Here is a 24894-nt window from a genome sequence, read left to right as displayed (position 1 = left end):
GGGGAGTGGCTTTTGTGCATGATTATAAAATAGTTGCCATTTGTTTCATTTTGTGAGTTTACATATCAGGCTATACTTAAAGCTGAATTGCCCACAAGAAGCTAATCGTCAGTTTCTACCCTGATGGCTCACCTTACATTTTTAGGAATCTGACCTATGTAGGTGACAGACTATTTCTAATACCACTTGAAAACCACCATATGGTTTCAGGCGTCAGGCTTTTTCTCCCTACATTACAAGTCCTTGCTTCTTTCCCCTCACTCTTTTTTCACAGGTTCTCACTTGCAGCTCTACTGTTTTCCTTCTCCTCCCCCTCCTCTTCTACATCTTCCTCCTTTCTGCTTTCTCTTTTAAACTGTTTAAGTTCTCCATTTTTCTTAAGTGTGGAATTCTGAACTACATAAAGAATACTCTACCCTTAAGATTTGGAAGTGTAAACTATGCCTTTTATTGCATAGCGTAGTGTCAATATAATATTGCCTTCATTGATTCACTTTACTGATTCAGTTATCCAAATAACAAATATTCTACATTTAAAAATAAATATTACATTGCTGGTTCAGCTGTCCAAATAAAATCAAATCTCAGAACACAATCATATATCATAAAATGTTATCAATAAATTATAAGAAGTATCTTGAAATACAAAGAGATAGCCATTTTCTCGGATTAGCGTACCCTGCTTTTATTTTGCAGTCCTCCGTGCTTCAGCTTGGAAAGTTCATGGGTTAAAATATGAAGCTATGGATTTAGCTTTCTGGTGAATCATATGCAAAAGAGTTTTTTTTTCCCTTTTAATGGAAATGTTAAAATAAATTCCCCCCGCCACTTATATTACATATCTTTATATTCCCAGAAAAGGGAGAAAGAGATCACTGCAATGGAATCTACTGGAGGTTCCTTAGAATCCTGCCTTCATTAAGAAATATAAACACTACATATTCTGTGCTACATATTCTGTGATGTCTCCATAGCTACTTCTGTCACCATCTAGAAGGATGTTTTTTTTCTTTCTCCCCCAGGGAAAGTTATACATAATTGAGTCCTGATTTCTAAAGTCTCTTCATATCTATATTGGGAAATGTGCCAAACTGTCAGCTGGAATCTCACTAGAAAGAAAGAGGTGCAACCTCTGCTGAATATGAGGGCAATTAGTCAATGGACCCCAGAAAGGTTCAGGGATAAAACATCATGAATCTGACTTTTCCAGAAACCTCCCTATGTGTCCTTTCAGGACAGAGCCTCATCAAACAGAAGAGCTGGTATCCCAGGAAATACATTCCCTTAAATGTCTATTTTACATGTTTCCTTTTTGTTATAATTATCACCTCCATTAATACCTACTGGGCTCATTAGTGAGTTTAACATGAATTGTTCATTGGAAATCACACATTATCATGTGAAGTAGAGAAAATATCATAATAAATATCATAATATACCATATTTATCATTTCATAATGTCATATTATGATATCATAGTAAAATATCAAGCCATTCATTCTTACCAAAATCAAAAAAACTTGATGATACAGATATCATTTAAAGCTACTATTTTACCATTTATTTATAGGTGGAATTTACAGCCAATTTTTTAAAGTAGTTTCTTTGCCAGTAGATTCCAAGCTACTACTTAGATATTAAAAATTTTTCATATTTTAGTATCAAAGAGTGTAAAGCATGTTCACATTTGTTTTGTTCTTATATTTCCACAGTGTCTGTAAGTCAAAGATAATAATGCATGACTGCATTTTAACACATGGAAAATGGGGTTCATAGTGATACACACAGGGTAGGTATGTAGCTTGATTTTTCACCACTGGTCCAACACTAACTTACCACTGGAACCAATATCTCCTGCTGCCTGGCCCCAAACACATTCATCAGTAGTATATATGAAATATCTTAAATGTCCTCTTTATTTTGAAAAGGAAATATTCTATGTCAAACTTCTTCCCTTTGCCAGAATGATAATAATGAAGGAGAAAATACATGTTTTTTTTAGATTCTCTAGAAATACAAACTTGCAAGTTTAGCAAATTTCACAAAGTGTAGATGAAGAGCCTCTACTATTTGACCCTCTATACCACACAAAACTTTTTGACAAGATTTAATTTTTATGGTCTAAGTGAAGTTCCACTTACCCAAAATACATATCTGCCCTTAAGAAGTAACAGAACAAAAACTCTCAAAAAGTAAAGGCATATTTTCTAGGCATAAAATGCTATAGGAAGGAGAGAAATTTTGTCTTCTTCCTGAAGTTCAATGGTTCTCAAACTTTAATGTTTGTCACGGTCACCTAGAGGACTTGATAAAACAGATCCCTGGGCTTCACCCCAGAGAACCGATTCAGTAGTTCTGGGGTGGGAGCTGAGAAGGTACAGTTCAGCAGGTGGTGATGATGGTGATGCCAGTCTGGGATGACACTCTGAGAGCCACTGCATTAACTTGGCCACTTAACTACTTTGGAAGTCTTCCTATGCTTTGTCTGATCTTTCCCAATGACTATCTTGTGTTCTTCGTGACAGTGTTCTACTGACCAAATATCACTTCTTAGTTAAGGTATTACTTCAGAATATCTTCATCATCTCTAAGCTGCACACCACTTTTTAGGGTATCACATCACACAGATATTTAGTACATGAAAATAAAAATACTGTTACATATGTATTAAATCTTTTGTTCCTAATGTACAGATTTGGCAGGAAAAGAGTAAGATGAAGAAGGTGAAGACTCACTGGTATCTAAGACTTTTGATGTGATGTTAAAAACAACAAAGTGTGGGTCCAAGTGGACCGTCTCCATCCTCAGGACTTACCTGTGACTGGTGCATCAATATCCAGCAAATTTTTTTCCTGTCGAAGAATTGAAGCTCCCTCTGTGATTATTCTCAATGCAACGCTCTCTTCCAGCCTGCCCTCCTTCATGAGATGTGCCTTTAAGATATCCACACGAGGTTTCCCATCGTTATCAAACACTTCTTTTGCCGTAAGCCGGTGACTTGGAGGAAACGGGACAGCTGAAAGCAAAGAAGTCAAATTGTTACATTAGTCAAAACTCAACAACCAAAGATTTAAGATTTGATAATAACCACCAAATATTTATCCCTATCACTAACCACCTACTGGAGTATTTAAAAAGTCCCCCCATTAAAATATGATCAAGGGCTATCAAGAATTAAAGACTGCCTTCTTCCTATGATTCTAGATGTGATGTGACTGCTGAAAGGAAATTTACATTTCTTCTTCATCCAGTACCTATCTCATGCATCTAGAAGATCCTGACTGAGTGAATAACAAAAAAGAAGAGAGATTTGATTCTGTTAGGCAATAATCAATCCAGCAAAAGCAAAGAGTTCCTATACATCCATCCTTCTAATTTTGACTCAGGTGAAGACATTTCTTCACTAAAAAGCAGGCTCCTCTACTGGGATTAGAAGGCGAAAAGACCTTTCAGACCAGATTTGCCCTTCAATGGGAGTTACATCTCTGAGTAAACTGACCGACTGACTCACAGAATAAGGAGAAAGCAGGAATCTGAGGGCGAAAACACACTGAATATTGAACAGAAAATCAGGGAATCTCTTGAACAGTGAGAGGACAGTATGACATCAGGAGACACAGGTATTTAAGAGTATGATATAACGACAAATTCCGTTTGTTGCTCAGACTTAGAGCCAACCATTCTCTCTTCCACCCGTGCCCCCATGCCTTCTTAACAGTGAGAAGGTCTCTTGTGGCTCCTGCCATTCTTCACATCTCTAAATACATTCATTCACTCATTCAGCTAGAGGATATTCACTAAACTCCTACAATGTGCCAGGACGTCCAAAGGTCCACGGTCAGAGATAGTATTATAAAGGTTAAATTTCTGATAAATGGCCAGTCAGCCCCTTCAGTGAGGGAAAATCATTATTTCTCCATTTTACATGAGGGTTCATTTACTGGATAACTCAGATCTATTAGAAATATCTGGAAGAAGCACAAACACTGTTTCATGTAACTTTCATCTGCCATGTGCATTATGTCATATGCATAAGAACATCTCCATATGAAGCACTTCTCTTAGGTAAAACACTTGATGTTACGGATTAAACCTAGCCCTCTTACCTCCTGAAAGCGTCTCTCAAAGAAGCAAGATTTATGGTAGACCTATGCCAAGAAATTTTGTGCAATCTAATAGCACAGACTTGTTGTCCAAGAGAAATGACAACTACTTAAAAGTCAGGAAATGAACATGTACTGATGGATGCAAGCTTGATTTTCCTAACAATCCAAGCATATCTATTTAACTATGCCTCCAAAATGAAGTGGCAGTGCAGACTCAATGGACATGCATGAGGCTTTCATGGTCAGATGAACCTGGGTGCAAACCTTAGCTCTGAGCACTCACCAGCTATATGGCCTTGGGCAAGCTAAATAATCTTTGGCTTCAGTTACCTCACCTGGAAAGTGGGGATTATATCTATCTGCGGATTGTTATAATAACTAAAGTAAATAGTACTAGTAGTAGCTATCATTAATAGAGTGTTTATTTTATGCCAGGCATTGTTTGGGTAATAAAGTCAGACACAATAAAGCTGTAAGCTGAGGAAGGCATAAGTACAAGTGTTTATATATAAACTTAAAGCTGTAAGGTGAGGAAGGCATAAGTACAAATGTTTATATATAAACTTATTTAGTCCCTATAACATTACTGTGGGAGAGAAACTTGAGACTCAAAAATATTAAGCACCTTGCCCAAGATAATCACCTAGTGATTTATATGTAGACCTGCTGAGCATCAACCCTGGCACTCTGATGCCGGAATACTTGTGTTAATAGCTACACCACACTACTTCCCAGAAAGTACTTAAGACAGTGCTTAATAAGTAAAAAGTGATGAGTAAATCACTTTCTAGAATTGAAATTCTAATGAATCCCGAGCAGTATTTCTTATAAAGACCACACTTTTATTTTCAAAAATTATTTGGAGTGGCTTATAGTAGAATAGATATGTAATACAAAAGCAAGAGGTAAAATAAGAGACAAAATGCATTAACACCAAAGCATAGTGTAAAATGAAAGAAAAAGAAAGTTCAAGAATTAAACAAGGAGGAGAAAAAATAGGCAACAAAGTCATTAGACTTCTGGCACTTGGGCTCTATTTTGTTCATTCTGTTTCTTTGCCCTCCTCCCTTTTTCTTGCCTGACTAACATACACGCTTGTTAAGAAAACATGGAAACATTTCCATGGCCACATTTCTTTACCTGGGTCTTTATGTTTGGTTTGAAAGTAGAAAATATCTTACCTGGCAACTCCTCAAAATTCCCCAGAGACAGGATGGGGGTGGAAAGGGGGAAACTTCAAAAGGACACTTGGGGTTAGGCCATGAGCTGATTTTTTTTTTTCAAGTGAGTTCCTAAAGTGTGACTAGGACAACTGTCAAGGTTTAAGTGACTCTGCAAAACTGTCAGGCAAGAATCATAGAACACAGAAGGGAAGGAGGCTGATTTATTGTCAGGCAGTGGATCTCTGCCACACACACACTAGCTGGCCTTTTTTTTCTTTGTGGTACGCGGGCCTCTCACTGTTGTGGCCTCTCCCGTTGCGAAGCACAGGCTCCGGATGCACAGGCTCAGAGGCCATGGCTCACGGGCCCAGCCGCTCCGCGGCATGTGGGATCTTTCCGGACCGGGGCACGAACCCGTGTCCCCTGCATCGGCAGGCGAACTCTCAACCACTGCACCACCAGGGAAGCCCCTAGCTGGCCTTATTAAACTTCAGATAGATCAAAGGGTTAAACCTGAAAGAGCTGAAGCATTTAAGAAGATGAGGGGCAAAAGGAGAGCACCCCAGGGAGGGCATTATCTTCATGAATTAGACTTTCTCCAAGTCCTAGACTCTCTCCAAGGCCAAGATCACTGCAATAACAGATGCTCCCACCCTTTGCTGCAGATCTCTTACCTTCCAGTAATTGCTAATCCTAAGGTAACTGGCTAAGGTAAAGCCACCTGGCACTGAGATATTGGGGCTGGTTCCAAATAAACCGAAGCAAGAAAAAAGAGGAGAAAGGCCAATCGAAGGGCTCTATTTCCAAGTGGATGATAGGGTCACTGATAAGATGGGCCCCTTTACCAATTAAACAGATGGCAAGGCCTGCAGGGAACCAAGATGGGCAGCAATGATGCCAAAGAGCAAACGCAGAGATGCAGTCAGTCAGAGAGAAGTTTTCTGGGACAAAACTAAGCATGGGCTAATATTTGTATTTGTACACTTTTTGGCTTCATAAAGAAAACACCAGCCTTACAAAGGTCACACTTATTTGCTTTCTCTGTTCACCTAGAGTCCTACATGCAGACCTGCACCAAATATTGAGCGAAAACTACTTGGACCAAAGAGTCTAACGTGCTTAGAAAACATTTCTTTCATTAACTCATTGTATAAGTGGCTACATTTGCTATAGCAAAATGGGATTTCCCCTTCCCTCTTTTGCTTTGAGTATGACAAGTTGCTTCCATTTATACATGAGCAGGCCAAGATTGGAAGAATTAAGCTTGTGCATGCTAATAAAAATTCTGAAATAACTGCTGATATTCGGGCTGATTCTTTCTAAAACAATTTTCTCATAATTGCCTGTTAAGTAAAGAAGACGATATTATAGAAGACTTCTTAGAAGCATCCTAAAAATAGATAGAAACCTTCTCAGCTTTCTCTACTTCACAATTCCCACTCGGTGTCTTTTTTGCTATTGTTGTCAAATAAAACAGCAAAGTAGCTAAAATCTGGGACATGTAAGTCCTTGACTGACTCCTGCCACAAACCACCAAAGAAGTCTTTAAAGGCAAACAACACACTGGACTAGGATTGTATTCCCATGTCATTGACTGTGAAAATCTGGCAAAGACTGATTTCCAAAGAACAGGTTGGAAATGATATTGTTTCTTTTCTATTTGTTGATGCTACCAGAGAGTTCATCTATCTGATAGAGAGGAAGGTTGAAAGTCTAGGAACCAAAGCCATGGGCATCCAATATTGGCATCTGTATAACAATTATTGACATTAGTGTCAATCAGGCATTCACCAGTAGAGAAATACATTCCAAGTCAGAAAAGCCTTGCAGCCAAGGTATTCCTAGCTCTGGGTTCTGGCTGACTATGGGGACCACACCTCAGAGTCAGGGGTCCCCTGAGATTTGGGCTAGAGGTCGGTTTTAGACGACCACGAGCTGCTTCAGTAGCCATAAGTGAACTGTATCACTCTGGGGTAGACCTCGGTATCTGAGCTTTCTATTTCTCTACTCTGAGCCACTGTAGCCACTATTGAAGGAATTCCTACTACTTGATAGGAAATATTCAAGAGTAACTGTCATGGTGATACCTTCACTGGAAGGAAAAGCAGGATACCTGCTGCCTGACCTCTTCCTGGAATAAATGCTGACAAGAGAGAACCACAGACTTAAGAAAACATTCAACCGAGTGATTTTTCAAACGTTGGTTTGGTTTAAAAAAATTTTTTTGTTTCTTTCCTCAAACAGAATGACATCCAGAAATGCAAGTATATCCAAAAGAAAGAAGAGCCTAAAGCAGATTGCTTGTTTCTCTTCTTCCGTATGACGGCAGTTAAGGTGTGCTCACGAAATCCTGGGGCTCTTTGGAGTAAAATTATAAAACTCCCAATTTAGACTGACTGCTGACCCCCTCATAGTAAACAAAAAGGAACTGAAGTCAAGAGAGAGGATAAGTGAATTGTCCAAGGTCACAGGATTAGTTGGTGACAAAACCAACACTACATTCAGGTCTTCTGGTCTCTCTTCCAGCACTTTACCCTCCAGATCTGTCCGATATGAGGCTGACTGGCCACACATGAGGGCGGCTGAGCACTTGGAAAGTGGCCAGTCCAAACCAAGCCATGCTGCAAAGCTACAGGATTCCCTGGACTTAGAACACTTGATACAAGGGGGAAAAAAGATTGTATATGTCTCATTAACATTCTTATATTGATTACATGTTTTAATAATAAGATATATTGGGCTAAATAAAATGTACTATTAAAATTAATTCAAACTATTCCTCTTTCCTCTTTTTAATTCCATGACTAGAATATTTAAAACTGCATAAATGGCTTATACTACATTATTATTGAACCGTGATGTATCTTGCTCAACAAGTAAACGAGAACAGGGTGAGTGGAAATTATATTCCTTAATCTTTCTTCTCTTTCAGCTTTGGTTCCTACAAAACCTCAAACTATTTCAAAACCGGTTGCACGTTGGAATTGCTTTTTAAAATGAATGATGCCCAGGCCCAACCTCTAGAGATTCTGATTTAACTTGTCTAGGGTAGGGCCAGGACAGTGGCAGGTTTTTTAAAGAAATCCAGAGTATACTAATGTGAAGTCCAGACTGAGATTCACTGACCTATCTATATCATCAAGTAAAGACGTACACAACACCAGGCAGTTTAATTCTCCCCCCCAAACATGCTCCACAATGTCAATCATCCACAGCAGGTGCAATGCCTCTGCAAGTCCAGACACGTTTATTTCATCCCTCTCTGTAATCAGAATGCGTCCAAGAACAACACTTGTCCCATATTTCATGTGGCTACTGTCTGCACAGGGCTAAGATACTTATGTCAACACATGTTAAGAGAATAGCTAAAGGATACCACGTGTCAGACACAAAACACATTCTGGCCTGGCCTCCACAGATTGGCACTCCATCGATTTCCTTCTGGACATCTGTATATGTCACAAACTTATTCTAATCAAACCATATCAATCAATCAATTGATCGGTCATCAAGCACCTTTAAGCACCTACTATGTGTTGTATTCCATGCTAGGCAGTGACAAGGGCTGGGGAGAAGTGAGCGAAAGAAAACAAAAACAAGCAGAGCCAGACTCTGAAGAACTTACCATGTGGTAAAATTATGAGTTTTTGCTTGGGATAGGTGGGAAACTGTTTAACCACAACACCTAAGGGCAAAATTTAAAGAAAATGACAGACAATATAAGCAGTAAGAAAAAAAAGTGTCTTTATCTACCTTAAAGTTATGCCTGGGTTCCTAGAAACTCTTAGATGCTGTCACCCATTTCTTTTGTCTAAAGTATATAATAAATATATATTTTTTTAGATGACTCTGAAAGATGAGGCTCTGTCTTGAAGGTAAGTAATGAAAATAGAATATGCTAATTGTAAGGTACAATATTCCAGCTACAATATACATAAGTACCTCCATCATCAGTAATTAAAATATGTGGAATCTGATCCTACTTCTGAACAGAGTGATGGGGTACATAAAAGGAAATACTAGTGACTTTTCACTAAATTTTCTTTGGGTTCTAACATAGAGAAATGAGGTTTGACTTACATTCTTTTGGGTTTAAAAAAAACTCTATCAGTATGGGGATACATGTTTATCCATGCACAGAATGTCTATATGCAAAGATATACAAAACATGTTGTGTGGCAAAGATAGCTTAAAAATTAACCACAGCTAGCCTCTAAGAAAAACTGTAGAAAGGTATTTATTAGAGTCCTACTTATGCTACTCCTGTGGATACTCATCACTTGCTTGTTTGAAAGCCTCTGGCTTTCATTATAGATATTAATGCCTGTCAAATTAAAATATGCTTGCCCACCTCAAGTGCAGTTGAATATTAATTTTGTAAACAGAAACATTAATCTTGTAAACAGAAACATCCGGTCCCACTTAAGCTAAAAAAATTCTTCACAGTAGGTCTACAAATATAACTTCAATTCATTAATTTGCTGGTGTTTTTTTTCTTTTTTCCCCCTACTGCTGTCATGACTTTATTCATCCTTAGCAGAGACCTCTTTACCCACCCTCTCTGAATACGACCACACAGATCCTGAGCTTTAAAATGTATTCAGTTATTAGACACAGTATGTGTACTGATCATTTCACTAGCAAACTGAATACCCCATCTGGTTTTCCTGAATGTTTACGTGCAAATATAGCACAGTGGTATTTTATGTAACATCCCCAAAGTGTTAATAAAAGAGCACTACAGTACTTGAAACATTTATTAAAATAAGAAATTTTTTTTCCTATGACTTACAGAACATATATTATACACAGTAATTTTTGAACCTAAATCTGAAATGTGCTAAAGCAATTCTTTAAGATCAGACACAAATTAATGAAAATAAATATTGTTCCAACAACAAAGGATTAATGATTAATTAGTGAAAATGAGTACCTTAACAGTACAAGCAGAGCTTCTTTTTATTGTCTGTGTTTCAAAATAATTTTCAAGTAAGTATGTTTCTTGATGTACAGCTACCCACCCCCTCCTTTCCATGTACAGCTTTTCTTATTTTCTGGCCGCTACCCTCAGTCTTGAGGCTAAGGACTCAAGGACATAGTCCACAACTCTCTCCACATGAAGTCTTGGGTTGTTCTATCACAAAACTCCTTTGAAGTTCTGATATTTTGCTTAGTTCGTTTAATTACCAGAAAAACTGCAAGTGGCTTACATAATGAATTATGTAATAATGACTCAACATGAAAGATTATTTAACAAAAGTCTTAAGTTTCAAAATATTTCAGAATTACTGTGAGGCTTAAATAAAATCTGATTTTTCAGTGAAAATTAAAAAGTTCTATGCACAAGTCCTGTGACTAACATGCGGGTCAGGCCAATCACAAATTATTTTATACATGTACAAGATAAAAGCAAAATTACATTTACTGGTTTTGATACATGATATCGAATGTTTAGATTAAACCAAGAATTTAAATTAAATATTAAAGGTTTTAACTTAGATATGTACATTAAATTATATATTTTTAAATGTCTTAATATGTAATTGAAGATGTGTTGTTTAATAAGGGTCTACTCTATCGTGTGTTTTGTTCTGTTTTGTTCAGTTTTAAATAAAGACAGAGATAACATTTACAGCAGTATGTACTCCAGCTATACTGGATCTTGGAACTAGATAAAATGATTACAGCAGTATTTTCAGCAAATGGTATTTATAGTAATCTCTGGAATAGTAAATTTATAGTAATGCATAAAATTCCACTCAGATCCATTTACATAGAGGGCTTTTTACTTATTTATTTTTTGCCTTGAACATTTTCTTCTTCTCTGGAGACATATGTCACAGGAGGAGATAAAAATCAAGCAACAAACAAGATACTTTAAGACAAGTTGAATTTATCTCCCAAGCAAGCAGGTCCCTATGAACACGATAATCATCCCTTAGGAATGAAGAGTATCCAGAGATTCTAAAACTTTATTTAACCCGAGACACACTTTATCATTCAGAAATCCTCCACTCCATGGCCTAAGACATGAAATATAAGGAAGGACTTTACCTGAATTGAACTATTTGATTAGAAATTCATTAATAAATATAAATCTGTGTATTTAAAATAGCAAACCTGCAAAGTATAATGTGTGCCTTCTTAGTCTTCAATCCGAAACTTGTAAGTTAATATGAAAAAAATCAATCTATGCCCACACACAATTCTTTCCTTTCAAGTTCATCATTCAGCTGGAGATGCCCACACATTTTTTATGCCCACGTGCCCGCCCTCGGTCCCCATCCCCTGTGGTTGAAACACCTACAGGCGTCAGAATAATTTTTTTAAATGAACAGACTCTCTCTTCTTTGAAAGATCTTGATGAAATGGCAAACCTATGACCCAAATGATATCGAATGATGTAAATCCTAAGGCAATTTAAGGATGTTACCACTTTTTTTTTTTTTTTTTTTTTTTTTTTTTTGCTGTACGTGGGCCTCTCACTGTTGTGGCCTCTCCCCTTGTGGAGCACAGGCTACGGACGCGCAGGCTCAGCGGCCATGGCTCACAGGCCCAGCCGCTCCGCGGCATGTGGGATCTTCCCGGACCGGGGCACGAACCCGTGTCCCCTGCATCGGCAGGCGGACTCTCAACCACTGCGCCACCAGGGAAGCCCGATGTTACCACTTTTGCATATAAAGGGTGATTGCTTAAAAAAAATAATGAATTTGGCATAGAGCCTTATATCTGTGTGCCACAGTGAAGCAAAGATTGAAATACTCTGCCTCAGAGTCACCCTCCAGAGAGCCAAGGGCAGGAGCTAAATTCCCAGGCTTGCATTTGACTGCCCCTGCCCTTGCTCCATGCTCCCTACTCCCCGTGGGCTCAATCATGAAGCATCAGGACCTCTGGGCCTCCCCATGTTCTAGTAATGCTTACACTGGTTGCTTCACCCTGATGACCAGAGACCTGCTCTCATCCACTCTCTCTGGTCTCCCATTTCTAAGAATGACCTACTCCTGTGAATAATGCAGAAGCATACAGGAGGTCCCAATTCTCAGCACCTCAAATATGTACCCCACGAATCATAATCTTCACACATCTATTTAAAAACTGGAATGCTTTAGTGAATACCACCCACAAATGTACCCTCTCAAACTTCATTTTCATATGTTTCATTTATCCTTAAAATGTCCTTGTCAATTCTGATTTTAAATCACATATGCATTTCTCAGCCTATGAAATGGAAAATGTCTGATATCATAATAAAGCTGCAACCAACTGCATTCCCTTCCTCCATAAAGAAACACTCTTAAGAAAGATTTTCCACTCGTAGATAGCGCATATTTTGTGCATAAAGAAAATTCTCAAAGAACTAAGGAAACAGGTTGCTGGGATTATAATGTCAATTGCAAATTGACAGGCAACACCAAATTTCACTCTTTAAATGAGTCAATTAATCACCACTATTTGAAAAACATCAGAATAATTCTAATAATAAGTAGAAAGATTAACAATCGAGTGCCACCAAAGGCTCAAGTCCAGTACCCTGGCATTTGATATTCAATCAATACGTTTTTGAGTGAATGCAAAAATGAATGAACTTTTTTTTTCTCCTTGTTCACTCAGATAGGGGGTAAAGTTTCTGTGGTACTAGAAATACAGATGGTCCCCAATTTATAATGGTTCAACTTACAATTTTTCAATTTTTCAACTTTACCATGATAACCAAAGATATGCATTCAGTAGAAACTGTACTTCTAACTTTGAATTTTGATCTCTCCCAAGGCTAGGGATCTGCAGTATACTACTCTTTTTGATCCACAGCTCCCAGTTAGCCAAGCAATAATGATACACTTACAATCACTCTGTTTTTCACTTTCAGTGCAGTATTCAATAAATCATGTGAGATAGTCAACACTTTATTATAAAAATAGGCTTTGTGTCGGATGATTTTGCCCAATGTTGACTAATGTAAGTGTTCTGAGCACGTTTAAGGTAGGCTAGACTAGCCTATGATATTTGGTAGGTTAGAGGTATGTACTAAATGAATTTTCAACTTATGATATTTTTGACTTAGGATGGGTTTATTGGGAAATAACCCTATCATAAGTCGAGGAAGATCTGTAGTTTAAGAAGAGAGAATAGAAAAAAATGGCTTTGTTCAGATCTAAAAGTATGTATGTAATTATAAAAAGAACAGTCAATGGCCAAAATAACTCAAACTGAAAACTGAATTTAGTAAATGTGTCTTTAAAGTTCTCATTACAGGAAAGAGACCAAGTCTGTCAGATGTATGTTTCATCCCAAGATGAAACATACAGACATGGTCAAAAGTGAGCAGCAGAGAAAACTGAAAAGGGAAGGGGAAACAATCACTACAAAAAGTTTGAAGTACTGAATGTTTTAATCCCACATGTGATTACAGGATCATATATAAAATTTTGTTGTTATCTGTGATGTAAAATTAACCCAACAACAATAAAGACAATACCATATCAGTACAATAGTATTTTGGTGCTTTTAAGCTTATAAAGCACTATTCTCTGGAACTTCAGAAAGACATTCAAATATTTCCTTTAAAAAGAACATTTTCTAGTTTATAAGAATGCTATTAATATGTATTTACTGAAGTATGCTTCAGTAAGAAAAAGACTTTGTTTTAACTGTTAAACTTGAAATATCTGAGACTTAATAAACTAACACTTTCTCAGCATTCCTAAGGGTCAGAAGTAGCTCAGAACTTTCTTTCCCCTCTTTTTAGTATCTGTTTGACAAACTATCACTACCAGTCAGAATGAATTCAAATCTTATTTGTAGACACAAATGAAAAATGTATTATAAAATGTAGCGGTCCAAAATAGCTAACTAGGTTATCTAACTCATTCTAAGCACATATAGAATGACAAACAGAGTAACATAATTCCCATGATATATGACTTTGGGTTATGGTTCCCTAAAACATCTTAAAAGCTTCAGTCCCATAAATTTTTCACTACCCAAGTTCAAGATACTCATTTGGGCATGATGGTGAATCATTTAGGCAACACTGTGAATGCTTTTCTTAAAGTTACATGTGCCGAATTCACAACTGGCAGGCTCATTTAGAAACATAGTGGGTTTTTTTATTACTACATCATTTAAAATCTTCCCTTGCCTTAAATCCCCACTCAAGAAATAATCATGATTAAATATATAACTAACAGATTAATACAAATGTAAGATAAAGGATATATCCACACACATACAAATCAAATGGTGAAAGAGTGTACGTGGGCTTCCCTGGTGGCGCAGTGGTTGAGAGTCCGCCTGCCGATGCAGGGGACGTGGGTTCGTGCCCCGGTCCAGGAAGATCCCACATGCCGCGGAGCGGCTGGGCCCATGAGCCATGGCCGCTGAGCCTGTGCGTCCAGAGCCTGTGCTCCACAACGGGAGAGGCCACAAAAGTGAGAGGCCCGCGTACCGCCAAAAAAAAAAAAAGAGTGTACGTTATTTTAACAATGGAGTTGTGTGTGTGCTCTTTAAATCCCTTGATTCACGATAATGCTCCACTTATTCAGAGCTCTGGTTCCCATCATCTTCACCAACAACAGTTCAATTACACACCCAGAGGTAATCAAAAATTGAGCTGGACTGAGAACACTCACCAGAAAATCTGTGCCCATTACTCCATAGGAAAGGAATGGAGGCATTCTCAGAATACTAAATAGAAAAGGATGCTGGCCGGGCATAACTAAGCATTCCTGTGTAGAGTTCCATATTTCACAACAGCGCTAGAGGATATCAGGGCATATCCATGGTGTTCATAATGGTACACATTCCACACTTCATAAGCATCTTATTCCAGATTACTGGACAATACACTGTTACAAAGTGGAAAAGGTATAATACAATTTTGATACACTTTCATTAAATAGAATTTTCAATAATTTAGTGTTTAAAAGAAATACATGTCTCAGTTATGTGATAATTTCACCTTCAGTGAAATGTCTCCTTCCCTAATCAGAGTATATACATGAAGGTTTATGTATATTGTCAATTATTTTTAGAAATATAAATGCTCTTCATTCCCAAAAATGTGCGTTTAGTCATTCATAATGAAACTCAAAATAGTCTTTGATTTGCTAATACTCTATATATCAGGTGTATTTTTTAAATGATATATAGGGTACATACATTAAGTACTGAAGAAAGAAAAATGTCATAAAGATTTTATCTATTACATAAATGCAAACTAACTAAAAGCAACTTTCCTTCATAAGCTTGAAGTCTGAGAAAATATAGAAACCTCTAAAGTTGTTTTTCTGATAACATTCTTCCTCTAAACTAACTGGTTAATAACATCATGATTTTTGTACATTTGTACAAAGAAATAATTTATACTTTTGAAATGGAGACTTTAACTTTACTCCAAGTGGAGTAAAAGTTCAGGGGAAATTAAAGGAAAAGGAGAAAGAAAGAAAAGAATTGATTTTCATCACTTCAGAAAGATAAGCTTGAGTTCAGCTCACCAAACTGCCAAGTTAGATTGTATTTTTTAAAAAAGTTCAAATCCTAAATAGCATGTGAATTTTACTAGAGCAATTTCCCATAGGTATTGGCAATGTTTACTCCCCACATAGTCAAGGGGGACCCAATTATTACTCTCACACCAAATGATAAACAAAACAAATGATAATCAGTCACCCATCCTCTTGTGACTCCCTTACCTCTAGACTCTTAATCACCCTAAGGGTTTCCATGCTCAAGAGACAAAAAAGGGTCCTAGGAGCAAAGGCAGAATCTTGGATCTGGCTCTCCACAAGAGGCCACTTCAGTTGCATTTTGCAAATAGGACTGATCTTTTTTTTTTTTTTAATGCAAATAATGTTCCCATCCAAGATACAGTTATTCAAATAACAAACTATTTGTGAATTAATACAGAATGATATGGATAAGTAGAGACTATCTACTGGCCAAAAGGTCTACTAACACTTTTGTACTCAAGCAACAAAGTAAGGAAATTTCACTGCAATTATTTATTTACATATATTCATACAGCAAGGACACAAAGTTGATTAAAGTTGATCAAGAACTTGCCAAAATTATAATTTTGTAAAAATTAGTAACCAAAGAGCAGGTATCTGAAGAAAGTGAAATATTAGGGCTTCCCTGGTGGCCTGGTGGTTAAGAATCTGCCTGCCAGTGTAGGGGAGACGGGTTCGAGCCCTGGTCCGGGAAGAACCCACATGCTTCAGAGTAAATAAGCCCGTGCACCACAACTACTGAGCCTGTGCTCTAGAGCCAGAGAGCCACAACTACTGAAGCCCGCACACCCTAAACCCGTGCTCCGCAACAAGAGAAGCCACCGCAATGAGAAGCCCGCGCACCACAACAAAGAGTAGCCCCCACTCACCGCAACTAGAGAACGTCTGCGCGCAGCAACGAAGACCCAACGCAGCCAAAAATAAATAAATAAATAAATAAATTTATTTAAAAAAAGGAAAGTAAAATATTAAAAAGTATGACTACTGAAAGAAAACATAGAAAACAAAACAAACACAAAGTAAAAACAAACTGTAGACTTATGAAAATATACAATTATTACAAGGGAGGAAAACCAAGCTGCGTAAAGCATCAAATAAATTAAAGGGTTTGTGAAACTGCTGAAATTCTGTAGCAATGTCATATGTTGCACACATTTCTGGAAAGAAGGCCCACAATTTAACAGATTCTCAAAAGGATCCCTGACCCAAAGAGGCTAAGATCTTCTCTAACATGGCTTTCTCACCATTACTACGGTGACCATTCTAGTTTAATTCCTCAATACATTCTTATCTAGATTATGAAGATAATGATCAGACTATTTCTTTAATTCTCCAGTTACCAACCCTTAATACATCTTACCCTCAAACCCTATAGTTTGGCCATACCCAATTACACAATACATAGTCTAAGTATTCCATGTAACCTTATACCTTTCTTCAAGCCTTTCAGAGATAGTAAGGCAAAGGGGCTAAAAGCACAAACTCAGAAGCCAAACTGCCTGGGTTTACATCCCAACTTCACCAACTGTATGATGTTGGGTGAGTTATTTAGTTTATTGAGGATTAAATAAACTAATATTTGTAAAGTGCTTGGAACATTACTGGCATAGCAAATACTTCCTAATTAGTCCTTATGATTAACAAATGCCTTGCTTACCTACTTAAGCATGTAACTTCCTAATCGTCCCCATTCAAATGTCACCACTTCTGCAAAGATGTAAAGCCTGCTTTCCATCTAAACCTCCACATCCTTGAGAATCAAACACTTAATAACATGTCCTTCAATTGCCAAACACAGGGCTTTGCTTTGTCTTTTTACTTTGTGTTTGCTTTGTGTTTATTTTTTTGCCCTAAAAACACACAGCACTTGCTGTTTGTATTAATTTTCATACTTTTGTACTCATAAGACTCCTCACAAATCATTAGAAGACTTTTAGGCTAAATTCAATAACTGTGTACGAATCTGAAATTATGATCTTAAATTCATGAATTTCACCCCTTAATTTTCTAGTTGAAGAAACTGAGGCTTAACGAGAATAAGAGTAGTAGTGATAATAATAATAATTAAAACAATAATAAAATAATCGCTAACACATAGCACTTCCTATATCCTAGACACCCTTCTGAACACTTTATACTGCATGTGTTAACTTCATAAAAATCCTAAGATGTGGATACTGCTAATCTACTTTTCATATGCAAGAATTCAAGGCACAAAGAAATTAAATGACTTTACCAAGTTCACATAGCAAATAACTAGGAGACACCAGGGCTCCTATGAGGACCCCTGACTCTAGAGTTGTGCTTTTAATCCTTGCTACCATGCCTCTATAGGCAAGAGGTGACTTATCCAATAATCCAAAGATAATTAAAGGCAAAGCCTGAAGTCATACCTAGTTCTCTGGATTCCCTGAACCATGCTCTTTCTTTTTGAGTTCATTATTCCCTACCCAGAATGGACATGGCAAGCAATCCAAAAAAAAAAAAACTTTGCAATGATTTACTGATATACGATTCACATCTCATCACATAATTCTCTAAACCCAAAAATATTTATCCTGAATGTGCAGTCTGCTCCTTGAACATCTTAATTTGGCTCTGCTATCTTCTTATCTAATTGTTCCCAACTTGAAAGAGACCAAAATAGTACAAGGAACAGCTAGTTCAGTATTCAGCTTATGAAAGGTACAAGGCCTTAGCTGTAATTTGGTTTTTGATGGGTTGATCAAGAAGTAAAACTCTCATTTACACTTGGCTTATTTATACCTCCAGTGTTTCCACATATGAGCATTGAACTTGGATCCTATCCAAAACTCAAAAGTTTTCCATCAATGACTGTGGGCTGCCTCTCAGTCCAGCCTGTGATTTTGCTAAAAAATGTGCCTCCCCAACCTTTACTCCTTAAAAAGACTAGTTAGTGCAGCTGCCATTGACAATTTTCAGCCATATGGAGCAGAATCTGAGCTCTAAATGACACTAAGTGTAGCAGTGGTGAGTTCTGAAGTACCTAATCACCTATCTTCACATTCTGGCTTAAACGGCTATGGGTCCTTAAGAAATCCTTGAGAAACCAGAGTTTCCTCACCTGTAACATGGAGATATTTACATAACCAAGAGGCATTTAAAAGGATTAAATGAGACCATACTTGCAAAAGTGCTTAGTGCAATACTTAGTGGGAAGTATGAACTCAAATTTAAGTATTTTTTTATTATTTGTTATTATTGTGCTTCAGTGAATTCCCACAGGATTTCTGTAGTTTCATATGCCAGCATTTTGTTGTATCACCTGAAAACTCTCATTTACACTTGGCTTATTTATACCTAAAAAAAAAAAAAAAAAAACCCAAGTATCATGTAAGTGTTTCTATCATATTTGGGGTCTAGCAGAGAGAAACTTATCTTGCCAATTGACATTAAATATGGCCCCAAGAGGGGTGTCTAATCAAGAACTGAATTCATCATCATGGGCATGTATGAAATTCTTACTATGAGTTTAATGTGACTTTAGTGGAAGGTTCAGAAGAGCAATTCACATAAGAACTCCAGAGACTACTGGGCCTTCTAAGAATATCAGATTTTACATAAATAGCAGCATTTACCAAAGATAGTTCTTAGATAATAGGTGTTTTATAAAATAAAGCATCTCTGGAGGAGAAAAAAAGCTCTGGAACATCTGTTAAACATGGTTAAATGGACTTATTTATGGCAAGTTTTCTTACAGATTTGAACATGCTGTTATGTCTGGTGACTATCTAGCAGGGGATCAATCATGCCTCAACTCCCAATTATTTTTCTATAAAACTGTCTTCTTGACACATATGTTTTTCAAAACCTACTATAAACAAATAACCAATTCAACTATTTTGACAAAGTGAGTCTGTCAGTTCACACAAACATTAATATTCAATAATAGAGGGTATCAGTAAAATTGGCCAAAAAATTTTAATCAAAATCATAAACATGTTAGTTTAAGCTGAGGACATACTGTATGTGTCTAACAATTTCAAAAAAACAGTGTAAAATCAGCTTATTTCTGATGTCTCCTTACTCATATACGTACCTTACTGAACAGTGTATGACCATGCAATAAAAGTTTACAATTTTACTCTACAATTAAGGAAGAAGGACACCAAAGAAATCCAACCAAAGGAAAGAAAACCTTTGGTTTTTGACATTGATAGGACTGCCACAGCCGCGGGCATCTCCCCTGTCTTCCTTCCACTTTCAGACCCAATGTTTGGCATTCTAGATCCACAATCTGGGGGTCACACCAACCTTTCAACATGCCAGTCAGATATAACAAAAACTAGCAATCATTTAAGTGTTTACTCAAATTAATTACAATGGATTTTTGCTCTCAAATAAAAGATTTGCTCCTTCTTATTTTAGAGGCTTCAGTTAAAGAAGTTTGAGTCGGGCTTCCCTGGTGGCGCAGCGGTTGAGAGTCCGTCTGCGGATGCAGGGGACGCGGGTTCGTGCCCCGGTCTGGGAAGATCCCACATTCCGCAGAGTGGCTAAGCCCGTGAGCCATGGCCACTGAGCCTGCGCTCCGCAACGGGAGAGGCCACAACAGTGAGAGGCCCGCGTATCACAAAAAAAAAAAGAAGAAGAAGTTTGGGTAATGCAGCTGTGCTTGCCCCAGGGCTCTGGAACCCTACTATCTGGGTTCACATCATTTTCTGCTACCTAATAGGTCTAAGTCTTCGGGTGGGATGATTCATTTAATCTCTTTCATCTCACTGTGTCTGAGCTTCCTCATCTGTAAAATGCAGATAATAATGGCAACTATCACACAAGACTATCTAAGGCTTCAGTAATACATATAAAAAGTTAGAGCAATGCCTGACGTGCTAAGCACTCAATAAGATCTTACTATCATTACTTCGAGACTTGTTAAAATGAGAGCTGAAGCAGAAAAATGCAGTGGCTCCCTGAGATGCGATTTACCAGGAAAGAGATCAAGAATCATTGCAGGCCTTCATTTAGAGATGACCCCCATACCACAGGATATGCTGGCTTTCAGCACCGATAAACGTCTCCTTGGAGGGAGTTCTATTGTACCTATTAGACAAATAGAATTTAAAACAAGAATATGATTCCTCCCATAGCAGAATAATCTATAACAGCTCCCTTCATCAGGTCCATGTGCTCTGGGAAGCCATTCATGTAAGTGTATTGATGTAACTAGCCTGCAAAATCACCTGGGAAAGCTCATAGAAATAACCAGTGATCAGATACAAAGAGGCAAACTGTGCTGTGAAAGTCTCATTTTGATAAACCCTGACTGCACAGAAATACAAAATCATTGGCACACTGATTTGGTGCATACCTATAATTAGCCAGAGCAATTTTCCTCCTAGACATTACCTTAATTTTCATTTAAATTAATTTAATTCCTTAGCTAAAATGCAAGAGAAAAAATGTTAGAAGAACACAATCTGTTTACCATATAGCAATAATCAAGTGTTTTCATCCTATTGGTGGAACAGTATAACCATGTACTTCTTTACTCTCATGTCCTTTCATTAGATTTTATCTTGTATACATTCACTAAATTGAGTCTGCATTGAATGAGTGTCATTTTGCCCAATGAAATATTTACATTTATAATGTTTACAATAATAATATGTGCAGTTAATAGTGTAAATAGTCATGTACAAATACAATATTACATTTGCCACATGTAATATGTCCCTTCAAGCCAAGAAAAGAAAATTGTCTTGAAACTTAAAGATAAATGCAAATTACTATGAAATTAAAGGGAAAAAAAACTATTCAGCTATTCAGAGATATTAAGCAAAATAAGAGAATATAAATAGACTTCTCTTTCTAAGGAATACTTGTATATAACTGAACAAAGTTATTACCAAAACACAAAATGCTTTAATTAATATACATTGTATTGATTTCTTCTGAATTCCTCATTTCCAATATTAGAAAAGGAATAAAAAGTCTTTTATACTTATTTTCTCTTGTACCTAATTACCTATTAACCATCCAGTTACTTACTAAGCAAAATATAATTTCTTCTTAATTTATTACAGTGCAAGCATTTTCTTCCCTTTGGTAAAGAAAGATAAACAACAGTGAAAGGGAAAGAAAGTTCAGTTATGTGTTTCAGAAACAAGGACTTGTTCATCATTCTATCCCTAATGTCCCTTCTAGTTAAATAAAACTAACCTCAGTTGTTTTCATTTAAGCATCTTTACAATTCTTAATTTAATAATGCTAATGCAGCTCACTCCAGGAAAAGAACATCATATTGCTGATATACCGAATTCACTCTAAAACACTGCTAATCTATTTAAGATGTGTGATATACTTTACTATATAGGTACAAAAAATGCTTGCCATTTAGCAAAGATTTAGAAACACAACATGATCAGTTTCAGATTAAACTTGTCTCACCAAAGCTCAATAAAAGCAGCACCTAAGTAGTGAAATATGTCATATTCAGTAGATGACAGGCTACATCATCATCAAATTTAGAGGATCTTTTATGAAACAAGTAACTGGCTTAATTAAAAGAAGAAAAGGGGCTTCCCTGATGGCGCAGTGGTTGGGAGTCCGCCTGCCAATGCAGGGGACACGGGTTCGTGCCCCGGTCCGGGAGGATCCCACATGCCGCGGAGCGGCTGGGCCCGTGAGCCATGGCCGCTGAGCCTGTGCGTCCGGAGCCTGAGCTCCGCAGCGGGAGAGGCCACAACAGTGAGAGGCCTGTGTACCGCAGAAAAAAAAAAAAAAGAAGAAAAGTCCCTAGGTCTTGAACTTTTGTGCCAACAATGAATATCTAATAGATGAATCTAAGAATGGAAGTGATCTTTGAGGTGAATTTTTTGGCTGACCTACATATGAATGCAAAGGAAAGACATTCACCATCAATAAATTGCACAGCATTATATATAATTTCTCATTTGGAAACATTATTTAGTCATTGTGTCATGTAAGGGCAACTACAGTAATACAGTCCCCAAATGAACTTCAATTTTACGAACTATTTTCCTCTCATTTGCCAAATAAATGACACTGTTCCATACTAAGAACAAGTGGTGATAACAAATGAGAACAATTACACTTTTTTGAGAATCCTGAATTTTCTTGACTGTTCCCAGTCATGGTGCTGTGAATTATATTTCACCAGCTGATCTCCAGAGTGTGGGCCCTGCATTCCAAAAAACTGTGAGTCCTTCAAAACTTTCCAGAACTGCTCACTTGCTACAAAAAAATGTCCTGTTGATTATAACAGCCTACTTCAAGAAATTAAATGAAATCGCCACATACATCTATGATAAATTATATCATAAAACATTTTGAAAGAGAAACTACTGAAAAATCACTTCCCTAAAGTGTTATCCTGATGTTAATAAGATACCTTCAGTGGTCAGTGAAAAGAAAAATGTTCCAAAATTATATAAGTAAAGGATGCTATTTGGAGTACAAATCAATTAAATGGTGCTAGCTCTGAGAAATGGTGCTAAAATTTGAAAGAAATGAGCTACACTAATGGGTAAATTGAAGCCAAACATTCTATATGGATTTCATTTTCCTTGGAGCACTTCACTTTGGTGTCAAGAATTTTGAACACTTGGATTTGAGACCTGGTTTTACCATAACCACATAAAATAAGGGTTCACTGTCCCTATTTGACAGATTAAGAAAAACAGGTTAAATACGTTGTCCAAGTTCATACTAACGTTAAGTGGCAGTTTAGATGCACACCCAGGTACATCTGGTTTCAATTCTCTGCACTAGATCACACTAAACTACCTAATTTATGAAATAAAATTGTATTCGAAATAACTTTCAGAAACATATTCCATTTTTAGACTATCAAATCTAATTTGTCTATATGCTGAATGAGTGAAAGAGCGGGATATAATGTTTACTGAGCCTCAAGGGCCTCTGGTTTGCAGGCAGATTCAGGCAGGGCTCTGCCACTAAATGGCTACATAACTTCACTTTTCAATCCCTCAACTGCCTTGTTTGTAAAATGAGGGAATAATACCAGTAGGCTCCAGAGCCCTTTCCATTTTGAAAATACAAGCCACATAGGGGTTTCAAGTATTCACCTATGATGTATAATCATGTCACCTACTTAACAAATCCCGGGGGCATTCCCCACGGCTACATTTTCAGAAGGAACACTTTTAAAAACAAAAATCAGCATAAGGCGGGCTGGTGCATTCCATGGTACAGTGTGGGTATTGCACAAAAGGGTCTGCAGGAATCAGAAACTGAGGGCTGAAATCCTGTCTCCACTGAATGAGGCAAACCCTCTGCCTTTTCTACTTCCGGAACCGGCAACGGGTGGATGCAGGCCAGACAGAGACCATGAGTGATGCTAAAGAGATCTACATCTCACTAAAGGATTTGTTTGTTGAGGTGGGACAAGAAAAGAAATGCCACAGTTCTTTTACTTCTCTTCTCTTTCTGGAGCTTGAAGATGAACCAAATATCTTGAAGAAGAGCCCAGCAAGGAATAAATTCTTAATAAACACTGATGGAAGGAAAGAGGAAAAGAAGAGAGGAGAAAATGACAGTGTTACAGAAAAAAAGAAAGGGGAAAAAAGGGAGGAGGAGGAAGAGGAAAATTTATTAAATGGAGCTATGAAGACCATATCCAAGTTTTCCTTCTCAACGTTAATGGAAGAAAGGAAAAAGCCCTCCACGAAAAAATAAGATTTTACCCTCAGCATATCCTGTGTTGAATCAAAGGTGCTTGATCTTTACCATCAAATATTATTCAGATAACGTAAATACTCTAAGAAAAATCCCTTAAAAACTGCTTCATTACATTGAATGACTCTCTTTTTTGGGGGGAGTTAAAATGTGGAAAACTGAAGCATACTCTCCCAACTTCATTGCTGAATTTTTTTTCCCTTCACTTTAAAAAACAATTTTTGTTACACCCAAGTTCTCCTATAGCCCTTCACTGTATAAGGTCAACTTTTGTTTTCACTAACACTATAAAGGTTGAATAATAATTAGCCACAGTTTAGATTCCTTTCTAGAAACAATTCATTTAGAGAAAACAAAGGAAAAAATCACGTGTAACAATGGAAAATACAGTTCTTCCATCATCAGATAAGAAAACAAATAAGAATATTTCAGCAATGG

The 24894-nt window shown here is 37.2% G+C and overlaps 1 protein-coding gene across 5 annotated transcripts in view; it reads right to left on the bottom strand.

The window, feature by feature from the left end:
- PPP3CA (protein phosphatase 3 catalytic subunit alpha) overlaps positions 1-24894 on the bottom strand; it is a 310748-nt gene that overhangs the window by 159346 nt on the left and 126508 nt on the right. For all 5 annotated transcript variants that reach the window (XM_079712539.1, XM_079712538.1, XM_079712535.1 and 2 more), the window contains exon 2: positions 2816-3016. In XM_079712539.1, the coding sequence (XP_079568665.1) occupies positions 2816-3016 (201 nt within the window). The remainder of the gene's footprint in view (positions 1-2815; positions 3017-24894) is intronic.

This window comes from Hyperoodon ampullatus (genome assembly GCF_949752795.1).
Source record: "Hyperoodon ampullatus genome assembly, chromosome: 1".
NCBI classification, from domain to species: Eukaryota; Metazoa; Chordata; class Mammalia; order Artiodactyla; family Ziphiidae; genus Hyperoodon; species Hyperoodon ampullatus.
The sequence above is the reverse complement of the archived record's forward strand: the minus strand, read 5'-3'. Positions and strand labels throughout refer to the sequence as shown.